Source organism: Anas platyrhynchos, chromosome 6 (genome assembly GCF_047663525.1).
Source record: "Anas platyrhynchos isolate ZD024472 breed Pekin duck chromosome 6, IASCAAS_PekinDuck_T2T, whole genome shotgun sequence".
NCBI classification, from domain to species: Eukaryota; Metazoa; Chordata; class Aves; order Anseriformes; family Anatidae; genus Anas; species Anas platyrhynchos.
In genome coordinates, this window is record NC_092592.1 from 20,986,487 (window position 1) to 21,007,563 (window position 21,077).

Below are 21,077 nucleotides of genomic sequence, written 5' to 3' on the forward strand. Positions count from 1 at the left end.
AGTGAAAAGACACAAAAATCTTTCAGCTCTTAGTAACTGATCCTTTTCTGAGTGAGTCCATCAGTGACTGCAGGCTGAAGCAATGTCTCCTGTCACCTAGGGACCAGCCGGCTCGGGTCCTGCTAGCAGCGTGGCCACACCAGCACGGCCCTGGCGAAGGCGGCAGCCCCGCGAGCCGCCAGCACGCTGGTGACTGCTGCACAGCACGCGCTGGAGCTGTCGCAACAGCGGCTGTGCCAGCAGGTGAATTAAAGAGACCTACAGAAACACATGGGCTTGCCAAGGTTAAATATCTTAATCTGGAGCACGGGAAGTTTTAATTGAAAGCTTTGCTTTGAGCCCATTTTCAGTTATTAAAATTCAGGAGTCTGTGCCGAATTCCTTGTGGATGTTCATTTTGATTAACAGAAGACGTGTGTACTAGAAAAGAGGCTTGGACTGGGAGGCAGCAGATAGCTGTAGATAACATTCCCAACTGTCTTGCAAGTTATGCCATATGTAGTATTTTATATAAAATGTCAGATCTTGAAGATAAGCAACTACGTGCAAATTTCAGCCTTCTTTTAAAACCAAGGTATTTCTGGCTTTCACGACTGCAGAGAACAGGTGGAATTGGGACCTGGCTGTCTCCCAAAGGGCCAGAACCAGAGGCAAAGAAAAAAAAAAAAACAAATACATTCTTATTTACAGTCTTGCAGATTTTATGGCAATCTCTCAGTTTTTGAGGCTGTTCACTCAGGACTTTTTTTTTTTTTTTTTTTTAATTCCGGGGCTCGGCAGTGTTTTATCTCTGTATTAGCAGTGTGTTATCTCTGCATTCTGCAGAATGCTCCCCTGCAGTTCGCTTGAGTGTTGGATAAGAAAGTGGTCCTGTGTGTGGGGGGGTGTTGTGGCGTGGGCCTTCCTTATGCTTATCAGAACTGGCAAAAGTCTCAGAATGAAGCCCTTACCAGTAGAAGGTGGTCTTTGACCAAAATCAAAACCAAAACTGTGCGGGGAATGTGTCAGTTTAGATCTAAGGCAATTTCTACATCGGGTTTTAAATAAATTGTAAAAAAAAAAAAATAGGGAGGACTTCAGCCTATCAGAATGGAAAAAAATATTTTTTCCCTTTAAAATGATTTTTTAAAGGTGAACAAGAAGCTATGCCAAAAAACAAGAAGTAAAATAATATATGGAACAGCAGGTTCCAGCTACCCTGCAAGTAGGTGTAGGATTTTATTAAAGCACTGATTCAAAATTAAAATCAGATGGAAAATTCGGAAATTTCCACAAAGCTCCTGAATCTTCCCCTTCCTGTCCTAGCCCTTACTGCTCTCCTTATTCTTTATGCCTCTTTCTCACGTTGCCCAAAGCAGCCAGCCCCAGGCAAGTGCTCCAGGGAGCAGCACAGACCCCCAGCAGAAAGCTGTGACCCACCTCCAGAGACAGCAGGCTGGTTTTCCTAGCTTTCTGTAAGGAAAGGACAGACCTGTAGCCAGCCTGCCTGGCTCTTATAAGTCGCTGACAAGTCTGAACTTCAGACAATATGAGCTCTGTGTTTGTTTCTGTATCTGTGTTGTTTGTGGCCTGAGAGCACTGGCATTTGTCTCTTAGTTTGTTGTAATTTATCATACAGTGGTGTGCGTACTTGTTTGTCTTTGCCTACAGGTCTGTATTTATAACTGTGGCTATACGTAGTTAAACATTTGGGTCACATATTGTAGTCAGACCCCATGAAGAATTAATAAACATTTATTCAACCATTACAGTTTTTAACAGAGCTTAATGGGCAGATAGGCTGCTCGGATCTGTGGTTGTAGCCATCACCAGCTAGCTATATTGATCTTGTTGTACAGCACCAAGTACAGTTATTGCAAACAGTAAGTCATAACTGTCTAAACTCATCTGTAACAAGGCTATAATACCCATTACGTAGTATCTCATATGTATCAACACGGATATATAATTTACGTTGCACCTTGCTATGTTAAGAGGCCCATACCTATGTCTACATTTGCCTATCTGTATAAGTCTGTGAATATGGATCTGTTTTACTCCTAATTGCATGCCTACATCCATCTGACCAAGTGCAGAGCTATGGATTGTGGTGGGTCCTGAGCAAGCTGTTACTCAGATCCCATTCTAAAACGATCACAATGGCTGGCAGAGAATTCACTGCACTCCTGGGTTCTGTTTCCCTACCCCTGGTATAAATACAGTCTCTGTCCATAGGAGGTAGCAGTCTAAGGGTTTACCTACAAATGGCTATGCAAAATAACTAATTTGAATTAGCTGGAAGTGTGAAATTAAAGTGGTCTAGTTAAACTGCATTACACCTCTGACTCCCTTGTTTAGAATTAAGGCAGCTTAATTTAGTTTGGCTTAATTCACTTTGGAAATAAAGTAAACTAAATTCAATTTGGGACACTCAGATTTTGAATGAGCATCCAAACAATGTCTTAATGGTTTTAACCAATGCACTTTCTAAGTTAATTCAGATTAATTTTGTTGTTCGTCCATGTGTAAGCAAGCCTGTTGCCTATTCCCTGTCAATGAAACCATCTCAGCTGCGATGCCTTCAGCAATTCCAAATTGACAAACAGCCTCCCAAGAGCCACGCTGTTTAAGTGATCCTCCCACACATGCAAGAGCTTCCTCATCCCCACCTCCTTGTGCTGGCAGCTTTTCTCATGGTGTCTGAGCTCCAGGGAGCCGATCTCTGGGCTCTACAACTGACTGGCCCAGGGCTTGGTGCACTGACACAAGTGCTAGCTGGTGCAAGCCCAGAAGAGGTTCACCGATTGTTCAGCCCTGTCTGAAGATGTGAGTTGTAAATATTTAATTATTCAAACTTCACAAGTTTTTGCAAAGGAGTATTGTATTGTTTTGGGCTCAGGCGAATTGCAAGGTATTCTTTTGGGAAGTCATGATATTCTAACGAACATCTAGTGATTTTAATCCAGTTACATTATTTTCAAGCATGATCCTCTTAAGCTGAGCTAACTACCTGTTCATCTAGAATTTATTTCATGGTTTCATCCAGCTTTGCGTAGGGATCAGATTGGATGCAATCAGGACTTACAGATAGAGGCATACAGAGGAGCACAGGCAATAGTATTTACAAAACTATACTAGCTTTATATTTTTTCTTGAATATTTTGTGGTCAAAGAAGACCAGAGGTTGCACGTGGTAGTCCAAAGATCTTATCTTGCTCTTTTTTTAAAGAGCAGTTGCAAAACAAACTGTGAACAAAGCAATCTGAGAACTAATACAGAAGCATCTTTTGTGCAAAAATATTAATCTTTGAAAGCATAATTACGGAAATTTCAAGTGTCTCATTACCTTGCCTAAATTTCAACCACACTGTATATTTGGTCAAAACACAGCTTAGGAGGAAAACATAGGCAATTGTTATTTTTGTCACAATGCAAAAAAGCACTTGGAAAACTGCATTTGGATAAAATCTTAACTCACATAAAGGGCCTGACCTAAATCTTTGCTAAGAAGCCAACCAGAAAAACAAGCAAACAACAACAAACAAACAAAAACACCTGAATACCTAAGCCATCAAGTACTCTTCAGTTCTGTGGTTAGCTAGATTTTTGTCTGCTTGTTTCATTATGGAGCTAGTGCTAATGAATAGATATCGGTTTGTGGGTACAACAGGCTCAGAGATTTGGTATAAAATTAGAACAGTTTGATTGAAACAGTTACCAGTCTGATATAATGAGACAGTCCCATACATTCTGCACAATTATATTAATTAATATATCTGAGTGCATCTGGGCGTCCATTTCAGTGCAACTAGCTGAAAGGAGGCCACTGTATGTAAAAGCTAAATTTGTAGCAGACAGCAGTTTGCATGACTTATATGTGTGTGCATATGTATATATGCACAGCAGATGCGCAAGGCTAGCCTGCTGTACCAGAGCATGTGTGCCTGTCCGCACGTTCATTTGCATGTGTGTCAGTCTGCAGGTATGTTCCTACTTCTGTGTAATCTGGCTGCAGTGCTCTCTGAATAGCAATGAGCTCAGTAAAAGCATGTATATGTTTGTGTCTGGCTGTGCATCTATCTGCATGTGGATGTGCCTGTGTGGTGTCTGCGGGCACAGCTATTCTGTGGGGCTGTACCGAGGTGCTGTGGGAGTCCCTCTGGTGAGATGGATGCTGCCTTGCGTTTGGTGCCCATGACTGTGTGCTTGTGTTCCCTTACAAGACAGCATCCTTCAGCGGCAAAACAAATGCCTGGGTGTTGGGAGCCCTGGGTCATAGCCCAGCCTGCGGTCAGTGGGCTCTGTGACTGAGCAGGCTCTTAATTTGTTCTGTGCCTCAGTTTCCTCTCCCCTCTTTTTTTTTTTTTCTTTTTTTTCCCTCCACCAACAAAGATTGTGGGCATGGACCCCCGCCTACTGCGGGGGAAATGCAGCCCATCTGAGATGGGGCCCTGGCCCTAGGGAGCTGTCGGGTGCTGCAGCGCTGCTGTGTGCTGGCAGGCTGGCTCCTGGTGGCTTTGTGAGAGTTTCTCCCCCATGCGTGTACAGAGCAGGGGGAGGTGGAAAGGAAGGAGTTATTAAATGCCAAGCGGATATGCAATAAATCCCATTGATTTTACAAACTCCAACTTGTCTTCAATCTCTTTCCATTCCTTATCCTGGGGGCATTGCAACAAAACCCTATTTTAAATACCTTTTCTTCCCCTTCCCCCACTTCCCCTCCTCCCACTCCCCAAAAAAGTGTCAATATTTTATTTGGATTTTTAACTTCGCTCCATAACAGTTGTTTGACCTCCTGACTCATGCGAGTCACATAAATTCTGGGACTTTATTCAGGAGCCATGTTCCTGCTATTGAATAAGCAATTTGGGAGGGTGAATTAATGACTTGTGCTGTTGCTGGAAAGTCCCTGAAGAAATATTAAAATTGCTTGCAGACTGAATCAATACTCACTGAACACCCAGCATGAGGACCTGGGCTTTTTAATGGCTACAAACAGCCGCACTTGGTAGAGGAAGGGGAATTCCTGTGCACACACCACGCACGCCACAGCCAGCAGTCTTCCCCCGTCCCCGCTGTCACTTCCAATAGCAGCCCCTTGTTACACACAGCCTGCTGGTAGCCGATGCCTGCTGTGCCAGGGAGGAGACCCCAAAGAAGGGTGCCCTGTCTCCCTCACTGTAAGACCCCGTAGGGTTTGCAGGAGTGGCTGTTTGGGTCTCCTGGGAAGTGCTTGGCTTAGTACGCCCTGGGGGTCTGTGGGTCTCTGTTATTTGGGGCCCTGGGGGTGTTCTGGGCGCATGTCTGAGTGTGCTACTACGGCCTGGGGAGAGGATTTGGTTGTCTGCTGAGGCACCTGAGTGGGATGCTCCTGCTGCTCTGGGTGCTGAGGGGTGTGTGTGTGCAACGTGTGGCTGTGTTGCATTAGGGCCATACAGTAGGTTCTCCTTGTATTACAGAGTCCTGAACTTTGCGTTACAGTGAGTCCTGAACACGGTGCACTCATGCCTGTGGTGAGAGTGGCTGCGTTGTGCTGTAGGGCACCGGGCAGCCACCCACCATCCTCCCAGCACAGGCACACGCAGTGCACGCATCCTTTGGGCTCTTGCTGCCTGGTGCTCACTAGCCTGACAAGAGCTAGGTTTGAGGTGCACCCCAAGTTTTGCTGCAAGCCCCCTTCAACAAAGGTGGAGGTCGTTGGCAGAGTTTCCAAGTCCCCTTGGAGCGCAGGCCACGTGTTTTGCCATTGTGTTTTTGAATGGCTGTTTTGTATTCGCTTGTTGGGCAGCTATTATTGTGTATTAACACCGGGGTGTGTGTGCTTTGTATGACCACATGTCTGTTTCATTGATTCCATCAGTATTATTTTGTAATCGTGTGTCTCTGTGATTGAGTTAGTGTGCATTTCAGGGCTCCTGTGTATTGAATAATGATGTCAGGGATTGGGTTGTTTGACTGGGTAATGGCCTCTTTTCACCGTCGTAAGTGAATGTGTCCTTCTCCTGTTTCCCTGTCTCGGCCGGGGCAGGATCACTTACACTAGGTGATTCCTTAAGATGCTCACATGCGAGCAGAGAACATCCCCAGCTCTCCTTCCAGGGCCGCGCGGCTGCCTGCCTCCAGGAGCAGCAGGGAGTGCCTGTGCTCACCGCTGGATTTCTGGGGCTGTGTGAGCGGCCAGATGCATGTGCACTGGCTGGCACACTCAGGAGTTTAGCTAGGGCTTGTCTGTTATCGGTTTGGATAAGTGTCTGTGCCCTAAATTTCTGGCTGTTAACACAGAGAAGGGCACCTGTGTCTGCAGGTGCCTACGCTGGGTGCGACTGCCCAAGGTGCTCCCATCTGACTCGGCCGAGTGTCTCACGTGGGGAATCACAGTCAGTCGGACCTGTCAGCTGCATTTAGTCGGACATGTGTGCAAGTATCTCAGGCTTCAGGGAGTCTGTGTTTGTGTGGTGGCTGCTGGTGTGTGCATGCTGTGTGCTGCTGCCCTAAGCTGAGCCACACTCGGTCCCTTGGAAATGGGCAGGGGAGCTCAGTTATTTCTCTGCCGATGATTGTGTGTCACTGCTGCCCGGATTTATTTGCTCTGTGCAGGCAATGTGTCTGGTGCTGGGTCTGCTCTGTGCTCCTTCAGCCACCAGGATTTGGCTCAGCAGCAGTCACAAGTATATACGAAAGACTGTGAAAGACCCAGAAAACTTCCGGGGAAAGCTCTCGACTCTATCCTATCACCGAAATACCACCTATACAGCCAGGATTCAGTGAGCCAAGGAATTTAGCTTATATTTTTCAGTGAGGTTGCTAACAGGTAACTCCCTTCTGCCCCTTGCACTAGCTTGTGCCTTGCTGCTTTCCCTGCCTCCTTGTTTGTGCTCTCCCACTCCTTTTTTTTCCTTTCACCCTTCGTCCTCCATTTTCCTGCCTGCCCTTGGCCTAGAATAGATGACCCCGTCCACAGCCCTCCTGGTGCTTTACCAGCTCCTGCCCCACACACCGGGGTCGCAGCATCTCAGGGGAGTGGGGAGGGGGAGAGAGGGAGGGAGTGAGGGAGAGAGACCTGCTTGAAAATAATTGGAGGCTGTTAAACAGAGGAGCCCAGCATATCACTCTAGTAATGGAAATAAATTCCATTGTATTTGCATTTTAATTTTCCACATAAACAAAGGCCCGGAGTGTGCTGGCTTCGCCAGAATCACCGGCCAGAATTTAATTAGAAATGAAAAGTTTATAGGGTCCTCTTTAATGCGATTAATGCACAGTTAACATTTATCACATACATATGCTGGAATCGCCTTTTTTAAGCAACCACCGGCCATGAAATGAATTTCTTTTCAACTTTTTTAGCGTGCGTGAGGAAGGCTGTCTCTGGTGAGGCGGTCCAGTGAGCACACTCCTGACAGCTTGGTAAACTGCAGCCCGCAGAGGCTTAGTAGCCCCCATCCTCACTGAGGAAAGTTCAAGGTGGCTTAGAGGGAAGCATGGTCTGCTGGTTAAAGCCTGAGGTTGGGAGTCAGGGGATCTGGGTTGTATTCCCAACTCTGCCACATGCTCACTGCATGACTGACTGGCTCTCAGCGTCTGTTTCTCTGGGTGTTAAAAATAAAAAAGAAATCAGCTGGAAGAAGATATCTTAGCCGCAGACCCCTCTGACTTGCAAGCTCTCCAGAAGCTGGCCCAGCCTTCCCGCATGGGATGCAGATCCCATCCTGCACTGTGCCGACCTCTTGGCTCATCCCCCAGCTTCTGAGCTCCCGTAGGTGGGCCCCGCTGTGGTTGTGTGGGGTGGGAGCTCCCGGGGGGGCTGCTTTGTGCTGTGCCCGCAGTGCCACCAGCGACTCCTGGCTCTCAGCGGGTCCCCTATCGCCCTGTCCTTTTCTTCGCACGCAGCCCCGCCATCCCCCTTGTCCCTTCGTAATGCCCCTGCCCTGCTCTGCCGTGTGACAGATGGGGCCGGCAGCCGCCCCCTGCTCCCACACTTCCTTTTCTGGCTTGCAGACAAGCAGAGCAAATAAACCAGGCCCACGGCCGCACAGCGTTAGCGTGTTAGGGACACAGCAGGGGAAGGAGGAACATGAAACCTCTATTGATCCCTTGAGGAATGATGTCCCTTCCTTATCTTATCAGATTCTCTTCACTCTTCAATTATAGTCTGTTGAAATTGGCCTCTTAACCCAAACAAGATAACCTGGGTAATAAGGAGAAGAGTGGGAGGGGAGGGGAGAGGAGAGGAGGGCAGAGTCCAATGCATTAAACTATGGCTCTCGTTAGAAATACTGCCTTCAGTGTACCCCCTGCCCCAGTCTCCCCGGGTACCGCTTGCTGCAGTGCTGGGTTGTGCCTCAGATGAGCTAGCATGCATCCACAGCCTTCCAGACACATCCTGCCCTCGGCACCCGTATTCCCTCAGATTTGCTAGGGCTCCAAAGAAGTGCAGGACCCTGCACTCACACGCACTGCTGCAAGCATCCTGTGCTAGCGGGCACTGCCTGCCTCATGGATGCTTCATGCTCAGCACAGCCATGGTGTGGCTAACGTTATCACCTTACCCCCAGCTCTGTCCCAAAAGAACTACCAAAAAACGCACAGCGCGCTGCTGGCCCCTTGATCCATTCAGAGGCACGGTGCAGCAGCACACCCACGCCTTGCCAGCAGCCAACCCGCTGCACCGCAGGCACGCAGAAACCTCTGCAGAGCCCCACGGAACTGCGCAGGCTTGCAGAGATGTGCACTGCCGTGCTCTGCTCTCTCCTGTACCCCCTAGCATGTAACTGCGGGGTTACAGCGTTGTTTCCATGGATAAGACTCTTCTTAGCTCTTCCCCAGAGCAGGAACACACACTTGCTATCAGCCTATACTCCCAGCCGGACGTGTTGCCCTAGTGATACACCCACGCTCCTCCTCGTACACATGTCATGGGGTATAGGGCATGTCCAACCCAAATATCCATTACAGAGAAGATTGTCTGGAGGAACAATAGAGACCCGGCGGTCTATCTACACAAATGCATGCAGGTTTCCATGCTCAAATTACTTCACTGAGCAGAGAATGATCCAGTAGCACATTCAAATACTGCAGAAGGTGCTTTCAGATGGGAAAGGTGGTGCTCTGGGCAGTACAAAGGCTTCGTTTACATGGCCGGCTCCCTCCTCTTGCACTCTTCCAAAGACCGTGTTCCCCAGGATCGCTTTATCCCCTGCCTTTCACTGTGCTGGGGCATTTCCCTGCCTACGTGTCCACCTGCAATGGGCCACGCTCCCTTCTGCTCCACGTCTCCCTGTGCCACCAGCCCTGCCAGTTCTGCCTGCTGGGCACCAGGAGCCCATCTGTCTCAGAGAGGCAGTCACCCATAGTCGTGTGTTTTTCTTCAAACATCCCCTCAGGTCACAAAAATTCATGTAATCCACAAAGGGGAGTGGAATTCTGAGAGCCATGTAAGGGAGTTGGGTATCAGGACTGGACGAGTCTCTGCATCTTGTTTGGCACAGCGGCCAAGGCTGCCTGTGTAAAACCACGGCAGGTCTGCTTTTGACAATACCCAAGTCAAGTCCGCCGTGGCCTTTTGCTCCATCATTATCTTATGCCCTTTCCTCCCAGCAGCCCCACCCAGCTGTGCTCTCCCCACGCTCTGCAAGCCTCGTGGTGTAGCTGTCTGTCTCTGTCAGAGGCAGCACCACAAACATCATCTCTGTAAAACCCTAAATTTGCTGTTTGTTCGCTAGGGAGAGGGAATTTGTGGCATTATTCATTTTCCACTTTGTCTCTGTTTGCTCAGCCCTGGTCCATTTGTCTGTAGCATGTCCCAGCCATACACTTCCCCTATGCCCTCACAGCGTGCAAGTGTGGGTTCCTTTTCTTCAAAAATATTATTCCTTCCTCTCCTCCGCTCTTCTAGATATCCTCTCTTTACTATTCATTTTATAAAGAAATGTTGTTTTGTTTTGTATGGATAATTTCTGCATAAATGAATATTTTTTCAAGTTCAAAAGCCTAAATTTAATCAACAAAGAAAGGTTTCCTGGGCCCAAATCTAGGCAAATATTTGCAGCGGGCAGTGTTACATAGCTACGTTTTCAGCAGTCATTCTTTTTAAAGGCAGGTGATCAAAAACTGTTTTTAAAAGAAATTCTAGAGAAGCACGAGCATGCTGAAAAGCAGTAGTCCTTTTAAGGATGGCCCCAGGGTGAGTGCCCAAAGACTCTCTCACAATTTTAAAGTGAGTGCCCGACCGTGGGCATTGGGTAGTGAGGTTGCCCTCATGTTTCCGCCAGCTTGAAGAAACAGAAGCTGTATGAAGGAAATGGGGGCTGGTTCTGGGAGCTGAAGGGCTGGGATAGCGCTGCTGCCAGAATCATTTAAACTGCCCTGCGACGAAAGGTGGTGCCGAGCATCCTGTCTGGCAGGTATTCATTTGTGACTTTGTCATCTTGTCGCAGTCTGTGCTTTTCCTTGTGTAAATGATGAACAGACATCAATCTGCCTTGCAAAACCTGGCTACCAGCCCTCTCCAGCGCAATACAGTGATGGGCAGTTTGGCCAGAGCTGATAGCTGGCCTCGATGCCATTTACCTCCCAGCCAGGGATGGGAGGTCAGCCCCGTGCCTGGCGCCCTGCAGAGAGGGAAGGGCTCTTACCTTGGGAGGAGAAGAACTGTGCAAAAGGGAACCAAAGGAAGGAAAACTAAACGGGCTCCCAGGAGAAATTATTTAGCAGAGGCAAACTCCACCGTCTCCCTGTAGGCATGCGTGTGTGTGTGATGGGGAGTTGCTAAAAGTCTGGGGAATGGTATGCTGTGAAAGTTTTAGAAATGCTGCTAGAATTGCGGAGCTAGAGGATGGCAGCAGCAAGGAATGTCCTACTTCTGTTTTTCATACAGGCAGAGACAAGCCACCAGAATCTCCTCTCCTGATTTAACAGTGAGGTTTGGGTAAATGTTTCATACATAGCATTTTCTGGGAAGCGTATCTGTGAACTCACAGGCCGTTAGCTCAGGCTTTTGGCACATCGCTCTTTCTCCTCTCTGTCAAAACTAGTACACACATAAATCCCAAGCCAGACAGAGGACAAAGGAATATCCTTCCCCGACCACATCAAACTCCTGCCTATGTTTCCTTTAGCCTACCAGTGCTTTGTGTCACCGTCTACGTGCCTGCCAAGAGATACACATTCCCTGCCATATACCAAAATACTCATATGTAATATCCAGCCAGCAGGCATATTTCCCTGAAGGTACAGATCTGCATTGCACTCACAGTCCCCATATAAATGTCCTATAAAAAATGCAATATAACTCTGTCCTTTTTCCTTCCCCATACCCACCCCTGAACGCACCAACGTTTGCCTACAATATATATAAATGTGCCCTCTGCCTTAGCCCTATCCCGTCACTCCTCAGTATCTAGATGGACAGACATGCTCTGTCCGTAAGTCTCAAACGCATCATGCATACATCCCGTCATTCTTCACACTCCAACCACAGCTATTTCTCTCCTATGGCTCCAGGATTGAACTATTGTGTTGTCCATTTCCCAGCGACAAGAGGTCTAGTTACAGGGTTATTGATTGGTTTTCATGCAGACAGATGGATCTGCCTTTGGTCTCCCCACCAAAATCCACCTCTGTATGGGCTGATTGTCACTGCTCTGGGGATAAGATTTCACCAGGAGACCACCCTCCATGCAAACATCCTTCACCCAGGCCACGGATGGTAATAAATGGAGTCAGACTGAGCCATAATAAAAGCAATTGAGTGGGTTACCTGTGCAGACGCGAGATTTATACCTCCTCATATTTGATGTGATTGTTTTATTGAGTTCTCAGTGCAGTTAGGATGCCGTTTATTTATTTATTTATATGCCTACTTATCGGGGAAGAGGGGGGAGGCTGTCGCAGTCTAGCCAGCATTCACCCTCAGTCTTGTCAGATAAGAGCCCAAAGAAGAGGGCTCTCCAGTTTTGCTCTGCCTTTTACCTAGACTTGGCTTTGGTGGGTGAGCTCTGACCGGATAGCTCATTCCTTTTAGCAGACAAAGATGTTTGTTTAATCCCTGAAACCTCGAGGACTGTCTGAATGATGAGCCTCATAGATGTTAAGGGGATGGTGTAAAGAAAGACACACGTATATGGTGATTTTCTAAAAGAATCTCTCAAAAGAAATTCCTATTTACGCTGTGCCTGTTTTGGACAATGGGCTGTGATCTATGCACAGAGCCTCTTTATGCTATTGCAATAGAAATAGGAAGCACCAGCATTGCTTCTGACTCTGTCATCACATGTGAGCATTCAGAAATATTAGCAGGTGCAAATTGATTGGAAATGAATATTTGTAAGTGCACTCTGAGGAGTTTGGAAACCAAGTGATTAGATTTGTGATTTTCAGCTGGGTAGATAGCCATATAAGTGCTACAAAATCAGCTCTCAGTTACTGGCGCTAGAGAAAATTGGAGGCTAACGCTGAATATCATACTGTCTAGTATTTCATCACAAGCCTAACGGTGTTTGTTGTTGGTTTTCCAGCTCCTCTAGTCAAGCGATAGCATGAGAATTTCAGTTCTCATTTAATAAGGGATGTTTCCAGGGCTTTCGGGAGCTTGAAAAGGGTCCTGTCGGCTCCCTGAAGACTCAAAGGACTGCATTGTTGAGGTGTTTTTAAATTCACTTAATGGGAGTCAGCTACCCAAATCCCTCTAAAATTTTGAAGTAAAAAAGAGAAAACAAGTAAAAGCAAACCCACATTGTATTACAGGCACTCATGATTTGTATGCCAATTGCACAATTTAGGGCTCTGCCTTAGCATTTTTAATCAGCTGGGACTGGTAAATATGTCCACGCATGTACAGGCTGCACTAGATTAATTGCTATTACAGTGGAAAAATCCTCATTCCCATTAGCTCTCAGTTTATAGAACAATTGTTCGGGAGCGAAACTCAAACCTTTCTGACGCTTTCAGGAGTAGTAATCATTATCAGAGCCACCTACACACAGACAGGATTTCCTCAAGTCCTAGTTAGCTGCGCTGTTGTCAGGCCAGTGGTAAATGCTTCTGAAAGTCCCTGTCCATTTATAGAGACCTGTGACAAATTGGGATCCCTAAATATTTTTCTGATTGCAAGAAGTGAGCCTAAACTCCATTCGAATTTCAGCATGCCTTAATTAAAGACCATGGCAAGTTAATCAAAGTAAAGCCCAGCCTTATTCAACTGTTTTGAAGTCTTATCTTTTCATTCAAGTAATATGGAAATCTTTTGTTTGAATACGCTTCAGGATCAGAGACAGGTTTTCTGAGATACTTGATCTATGGCTGAAAACATGACTTTGTTTTGTATGCATCGTGTCATCGTATCATAAAGGGTCCAGCTGGCCTGCTAGAGCATTATCTATCTCTTTAGCCAACACAAGATTATTTCTTATTGTATGTTTGCTTGTGTTATTAATGCCACCTAGTTATATATATTCCAAGAAATTAGGAATTCCTGTGGGATGCAATTCCACAACTTAATGGACCTCCATATCAGGAGGTGCCTTCTGCTACCACTTAAATGTTCCCTTTCTTATTTCCCTCCCTTCATTCCTGGCTACACTGCTTTGTTTAAGCGTGAATAATTCTTTTCCTGTTGGATGGACTGTGCCCTTCAGATGACTATATTGTTCTCACCACCTCGTCGTTGCTTGGCCAAGCCACTTATATTTTCTCCTCTTTTCTCCCAAAGTCAAATGAGTTTTTTCACATAATAGTGATTCTGGTAAATGAGGTTTAGCTCCATAAGGCTCATTCACCCAGCACTGAAATGCAGCTACCTCTATGACAGAATGCAGCAATCATTCACTAGATGCAAAAGCCTGAAAATGTTTAACTTCCAACAAAAATCAACCTTTCTGTACATGTATACAAAAAGAAAGGGCTGGGATTTTTAGATGATAAACAGACTGTTGGGGTTCTGCGCTCTGAGGTTCACAGAACAGGGAGCTCAAAACTTCCCAGTCACGGCCACTTCTACTCACAAACTGCCTCTGTTGAGCTAATATCTGCGTAATATGAAAACCAGGAAAAATGCGGCTAGCTTATTGTAGTTACCACCATACAACCTTCCAGTGGCCAGATATGAGGAATAAGACAAAGAGAAATGCTGCGAGCGTTCATTTACTCTTTCAGCTGCAGTAACATTGTCTGTAACCTCTGCTTTATGAGCCTGTCCTTTATTTGCAATGATGAAAAGAAGATAATACCAGGTTTGTGTCTGATGGAAAAGAATCTGAATTTAAAGGAGTATATTCCTTGTAATGAAGCCCTGTGTGACCCAATTGCATTCATTGCTCAGCCAAAAGCAAGTGCTGGTAGAAGCCTTCTACCTTAAGAGCATGCCCTGATGCAGGAAATTGAATGGGGACCTTGCACTTAGTGTCAGCAAGACAAGAGAATCCCTGCTAGGATCCCGAGTTTCTTCTGCATGTACTAAGGGGTGCCAGGGTATGAGAGCTGGTAAATTATGCTGCGTGCTGTCGGACAAGGCTTCTTCGCCCTTGCTTTGCACCAACCCATTGCCAGTCAGAGGCTAAGCCAGTTTACGGGGCCAGTCTAATCCTTGGCCTCTCTGTTGGCTAAATGGACATGAGGCTACTAAATATTGATAGTAGTGATAGGTTTGTGTGACACATGCACTTGCTGGTCATACACTATGTAATTTTCCTAGTTTTCACTGCAGACCGTGCAGCTGTCGCTGGTTTTGGTCAGTATGAACAAGCTGCCATTAGAGATACTGTTTTCCTAGAGTGCCACACTACTTCGGTGGGAAGGACAGGGAGAGATACCCGGTGACTTTGGCTGTGGTGTCCTTTGGGGAAACTCTCAAGCTAGGCTAGCGAGAGTGACTCAGAAAGCTCTGTTTGCATAACATTGATTTCTTCCGCATATGACACAGAACATGCCCTAATATGCCTGCCTTGTTCCAGACTCAATTGTTTGTCTCGAGATGTTACGTTTACCTCAGCTGAGATTCTGTTCAATTCTCACTCCCTTGCGTGGGCAAAAGCCTCGGCTGATGTAAGACAACCCAGGTCCAGTTTCGAGCCTTTCCTTCTTACTGTGTTGAACTGCATGGGATTTTTTAATGAAAGATCGCACTGTGTTTTACAAAGGTAGCTAAATACTGTTATTTTAATTTTACAGGTGGTAAAGCAGCCTCATAAGGAGTCCGTGTGACCTGACCAAGATCAGCCAGAAAGCTGACGGCAGAACTGGTAAGAGAAAGCTGATCTCCTAATGCGCTGTGCTGTGCTCCGAGCTACAGGCCTGCCCATGGCCATTGACATTGGCCACACGCTCAGTATTTCATTGCACAAGTATATTTCACTGGTTATTATAACCTGGATCAATGCGTGTATCTTTCCGTATGTGTTTTAAAAAAGCAGTCATTATTGGAGGCTTTAACTGGGAATCACTAGCCGACTGTCAGATAATGTAACAAAAAATATCTCCCCAAACCAATCACATAACACTAAAAATTAACGTTTACTCAGTGCATAAGAGAAAACTGACAAAATACTTAACAGCTTGACCAAGATAGCATATCCACTAAACTCTATTCTCTGCCATGACTTAGTAGCTAGATCTGCTCCTAGTAACCTAGGGTCCAAAGCATATCCAGAAGGCTGACTGAACTTCATAATTCTTTGGCTTTCATGTTCCTTGAATAAGGACTAAGAGAGTCCCTAGCCCTGAACCCAGCCTCAGGAGAGCAGAAATAGGGGGACAAATTGCAGGTAGGTGTCAGGGATTCATGTCGTTAAGAGAGGCAGAAAATGATGCTTAAACTACAACGTCTGTTGCATTGCTTGCTGCACAACCCTGAGTGTATGCCCATGATCTGCCAGTCCTGTTCCCACTAAGGTACATTGTCTAATTTAAAAGACTTTTCAGGGATGATTATTATCCCATGAAACCTGTATTCTTAGGCTAAGTGTACATGCTGCAAAACAAAGCAAAAATTCTCATTAATGTCTGCAGCCAAGTTCGTAGTTGGAAGGCCCCTGCAAGGTTTACGGCAGGGCATATATGAATCCAGATGAAATACTCTAACCGGAGTGACCGAAGATAACTTGTTTGTAGTTATACAATAGATGGAAAAGTTCTTGTAGGAAGTAAGGTACTTGAGTGATTTGACGTAAGCATTAATTGCTTACCAAAGAATTACGACCTTCTGTCACTTGCCAGCTTCTTAATTACATGCACCGTTTGTATGTGCGTGTTTACACAGATACATGTATATATATACGTGAGCATGTATACACAATAGGTTCATCATGTAGAGGAGCTAATGTGTGAAAAGGGAACAGGAGAGCTCCCGGTGTAGAGATGACTGCTCTGTCTTGATCCTGTCAGTTCTGGTGTGGTTTGCTTATTAACTAGCTTACTGTCTAGATTTTTTGCCATAATTAAAGCAAAACTACCACACGGCAGAGGAGTATTTTTTTTCTGAATCTTGAGGGGGTCGTTAAGACATATTTTTTGCTATAGTTCATATCTGGCCTTTTTCTGCATGAGTTTGATATGAACAGCTTTCTGATATGTCTCAATACTGAGTTACACGTCGTCCCAAATGCATCCTGATATTGGCAGTACAACACTGACACATCAGTGCAATGTAGGCATATATAATTCATCTATCACCAAAAAATAATTAATGGAAAATAATTTTCTTAAAATGATTTAGGGAGACTGTAAAAGTGGAATTGAAATAGGACTGTTTTGTAGTCTTTCACCTGAAAGGCTGTTAATGCCAGGCTAGTACCCAGAAAGAACGAAGATAAAATGCAATTAATGTATTTTCAGAAAATCTTGTAATAACCTGAAGTACTTGTTTTCTGTATACAAAGAGATCTCCATTCTGAAGTGCAGTATTCACGATCTATCTAGGGACCTAGATAACCACCTTTTTCTATAAAGAGCCTGTTTGTATTCTCAAGATATTAAACAGCTCATGGATATAGCTCTAATGGTTCTGGACACTGGGCCACTGACATTTTTGCTTTGGAAACCCCACATTTTGAGAAAAAAATAATATTTCGAGCAGGTTGGTTTTTAAAATTGTCATCTATCTGAAGTGGCTCAGAGTCGGAGTGTTGGACGAACTCTGGGCTGTGATCGTACAGCAGGTAAGGGGGATGCAAAGGAACTTGCTGTTACAAAGCATTTACCTAATTCTCTGTTTACTTGGACAATGGAAGAGTGAAAAAAATGTGTATTTGAATTTTGAGCTTAGTCCTCTCCTCGTGTTTTGTGAGCTCAAGTCACAAAGCCACTGGAGTGACAGAGCTCGCGCTACCTTCCACGGCAGCAGGATCGGGCCCTCAGATGCTCGCTGTTTCCTATTCTGCTGCAATTTTTTCCCAGTTCTCTGACCTGCTCTTGCCTAGCACAGACCTGCAAGTTGTGCGACCTGTCTTGTTACGGGCTCACTTCTCACAGCTGTTGGAGCCCCATACAAAGGTGAACAATGTGAAGTTGGGTCCAAATTTTTTAAATGAACAGAGAAAGCTTTGATTGCACAAAGTCAAAACGTTCTTGCGCCTTGGTGCATACACACTCAAATGCCATCACAGTATGAATCAAATATGGTGGGTCACAGCTGAGCCTCTCTAATACAATAACACTTAGCAGTTACAAAGCCCTTGTCCTTCTCAAAGCATTTTATAAACGCAATCCAGCTGACATCTGTTCCCACATCCTGAGATGGTTCAATCTTCATTCCCTGGCTGGGGAAACTGAGGTGTGAGCCCCCCAAAGCCCCGACACAAACTGGTAGCAAAGCCGAGAGCAAAATCTGTCCCCGGCCTTCTCCCCGGGACACCATGAGGCACCGCAAGGTGCTGGGGCCGGCAGGCATGGAGCTGTGGCTTTGGTGACATGGGATGCTGACATCCTCTGCACCAGCAGCAGCCTCTGCGATCCTCTGGTCCACATCTGCCATGCCTCCAAAGACTCTGGAGCCCTTCCTCTGGACTTGTGTACCACTAGCTTAATTCCTCCCAGGGAGAGCTGGCTGTCCTTCCGCAGCTGCCTTTGTAAGGTGTCTGAATGTCAAACTGTTATTATTTCAATACCTGACTGCGAGAGTAACAGAGACCTGGAGGTTTTTTAGGAGGGTGTATAATTAGCCGATCAGTATTATGTTACCCTGTTCATAACTTAATAACCATTTTAATACAGATGGCACACACAGGGATAATTTCCTAGGGTAGCCTAGCAGTATATTACAGAGACAGTGTGTCTGAGGGAATCTTCCTTAGCCAAGGTACATTCCACCAGCTAATTCTACCTGCTGTTTTCAAGATGATTTGGGATAATTCCATATCATTTGCAAAATATTAAAACCCATTTATATAGGATGCCAGATTTAGAAATACACAGCCTGAGTTATTAGACATATTTTGATAAATCTGCCATGTAAAGCGCAAGACAAAAAATACCACTGTGTTTTCCCTGCTGTTTATTTTTTTGCTTCCCTTGCTATAAATACACCAGGTTTTAAAAAGATCTGGCTAAACTTGCTGTATATCAAGAGGACCGATATACTGACTTGGGCGATTTTTTCTATGCCGGCACTGCAGAAGTCTGCTTGCATATTTACGCACACCCTGTGTACATTTATTTGGATGGGGAGCTCTGTATATTTGGGACTGCATGCAGAATTTCATGGATTCTTACTCTTACTGTGTCAGTGCGGTACTTTGTGCCTACATAGGCACCCTTGGTAAACATTGCTGTGTTCCTAGGGACTGCGGGCGAGGTGCGTGCAGCCGCGTCGCACGGCAGCAGTGCAGTGACTCAGTGTGCGGGGCAGTGTCCTGCGTGTCACCAAGGTGTGAGGACCTGCAGCCTGGGGTGGACGGATGGCTGTGCGGGGTTTGTACAGCCCGCGGGATGTGCGCTGGGCTAACGCTCCTCTACCCGCATCACTGGCCTTTCCCCCCCGATCTGCCACTGTTTGCCCGTCGTGCGGTTCCTTCCCACACCCCGAGGCCCTCCACCGACAGAAGCCGTTCCCCAGCGGCTGGGGGAGGAGGAGGAGGAGAAGGAAAGACCCCGCCACCGCCCAGCCGCGGAGCGGGGAGCCCGGCCCGGGGGCAGCCTCCGGCGGCCGAGGCTGCGGGCAGGGGCTGGCTTCTGCTCGGAGCCTCGGCGCCTGGCGGGGCTGCTGGCGGCTCCCCCGGGGGCACGGAGGTAAAACCGTCCAGACGCCCCCGGGGCTTGCACACAGACCGAGCCCCGCGCCCCGGCCGGCTCCCGGTCCCGGTCCCGGTGCCTGCAGGCTCGCCCTTACCTGTTTATGGAGGAGACGCTGGGGACCGTGTCGTTGTCGCAGATGCCCTCGGCCAGTAGTCTGTCCCGGATCTCCCAGGCGAACATGGTCGGGTTCTGTCTCTTGTACTCGGCGATTTTATCCACTACTTTGGGGGTCGCTACTTTAGGTTTGGATCCGCCGATCACTCCGGGCTTGATGCTCCCCGTCTCGTAATACCTGCCGCGCCAGAGCACGACGGTCGGTCAGTGCCCGGCCGGGCCCCCCGCCGCCCCCAGAGCCCCCTGCCCCGGCGCGACCGCTGCCCCGCGACCTCCCCCCGGCAACCGCCCCCCGCCTTTGGGTTGCCGGTGGGGGCACCAAGGGGCTATACCGGGCTGTACTGGGTTGTACTGGACTCTACCGGGCTGTACCGGGCTGCGGCAGCCGCCGCTCCCGTGCGGTGCTCACCCCCCAGTTTTTTTCCTTTCCCTTTGGGTGCGTGTTGGCTGGTGTCTGGGGGAGCGCTGCGCTCCTGCTGCTTTCCCCGCGGGCGCTTCTTTCGGGCCCGAGCATAGGCAAGCCTCGCCGCGCTGCGGCCCGCCGGGGACAAGCCCACCGACCCCGGGGCCGGGTCGGGCGGCCTCGGAGGGGCCGGGGGGCGCGGGCAGAGCCGGGCAGAGCCGTGCTCGCGGTTCCCCAGCGGGCTCCCGGCCCCCCGGCGGCCCTGGCACGTCCTTCGCGAAGGGCACGGCGGCGGCAGGCAGCCCGCCCACCGGCACCGCCGGCGCGGCCGCCGGGGATGCTTCGCACCGCATCTTTGTTTATGGAGATTTATCTGTTTGCCCCGCTGTTTGTTTATTTACCGTGCATTTGCTAGGGCCGCCTACGGATTGTTGTGAGATGGGCTTTTTTGTTGTTGTTGCTTTTTTTTTTCTTTTTTTGCTTTTTTCTTGGGGGGTGGGGAGGAGGAGGTCGTTCTCCTATGGTGTTTTTCTTTTCTTTTTTCCCCCTCCCTGGCCCTTCTCTCGCGAACCGATCCCTTCCCGCAGCTCCCGCACGCCGCCCGGCCGGCGGGGCAGCGCGTCCTGCCGCTGTGACGGGGGCGGTGGCGGGCAGGGGGCGGTGGGCAGCAGGGAGCGGGCATCGCCGCGGTAAGGGCCGGGGGGGCACAGAGCGGCGCAGCGCGGCGCCCGGAGGCACGCTGCCGCCCCAGGGGAGGGGAAGGAGCGGCTGCGGTCCGTTCCTTACCTGCCCAGGATCTTGCTGACACAACCGTGGCTGACCCGCAGCTGCCTGGAAATGTCACAGGGTCGCACCCCCTGGTGAGCCAGCTCCACTATCCTTTGTCTCACCACGTCAGGTAGGGGCCTGCCGTTCACAAACACCCCCCCGAGCTGGTTCACACCCCCGTGCCCTGCTGGGGAAAGAGAAAGAAAAAAAACACAACAACCCACGCACACCAGAAACACACCGTTAGTCGTGGGTTCTTTGCCACTCGGACTGCAAAATCTCCCGTCACTACAGATGGATTGGGGGTGACGGGTGAGGGACTAGGGGGGTCGAGACGTGGGAGAGAGACAGAAAAAGGAAAGGAGACGGGGAGGGAAAGAAAGAACAAGAGAGAGAAACAGAACGAGAGAAGGAGAGGAAAGAGAGAGGGGGAAGAAAGAAAAAGAGAAAGAAATGAAAGAAGGAAGGGAAGAGAAAGAAAGAGAGAGAGAGAAAGAAAAGAAAGAAAGAGAAAGAAAGAAAGAAAGAAAGAAAGAAAGAAAGAAAGAAAGAAAGAAAGAAAGAAAGAAAGAAAGGAAGGAAGGAAGGA

General features: G+C 47.8%; 1 protein-coding gene and 1 long non-coding RNA gene across 16 annotated transcripts in view; one reads left to right on the forward strand and one right to left on the reverse strand.

The window, feature by feature from the left end:
* Nucleotides 1-21,077, forward strand: part of LOC110353763 (uncharacterized) — a 315,225-nt gene that overhangs the window by 162,508 nt on the left and 131,640 nt on the right. For both annotated transcript variants that reach the window (XR_011810360.1, XR_011810362.1), the window contains one exon: nucleotides 15,145-15,215. This is a non-coding gene — a long non-coding RNA (uncharacterized lncRNA). The remainder of the gene's footprint in view (nucleotides 1-15,144; nucleotides 15,216-21,077) is intronic.
* The window catches only part of PAX2 (paired box 2), a 95,649-nt gene that overhangs the window by 59,240 nt on the left and 15,332 nt on the right, over nucleotides 1-21,077 (reverse strand). For 10 of the 14 annotated variants that reach the window (XM_072040189.1, XM_072040190.1, XM_072040193.1 and 7 more), the window contains 2 exons: nucleotides 20,507-20,675; nucleotides 19,298-19,495 (listed from right to left, as the gene is read on the reverse strand). In XM_072040189.1, the coding sequence (XP_071896290.1) occupies nucleotides 19,298-19,495; nucleotides 20,507-20,675 (367 nt within the window). The remainder of the gene's footprint in view (nucleotides 1-19,297; nucleotides 19,496-20,506; nucleotides 20,676-21,077) is intronic. The other 4 variants (XM_072040191.1, XM_072040188.1, XM_072040200.1 and 1 more) reach the window with 1 other exon arrangement.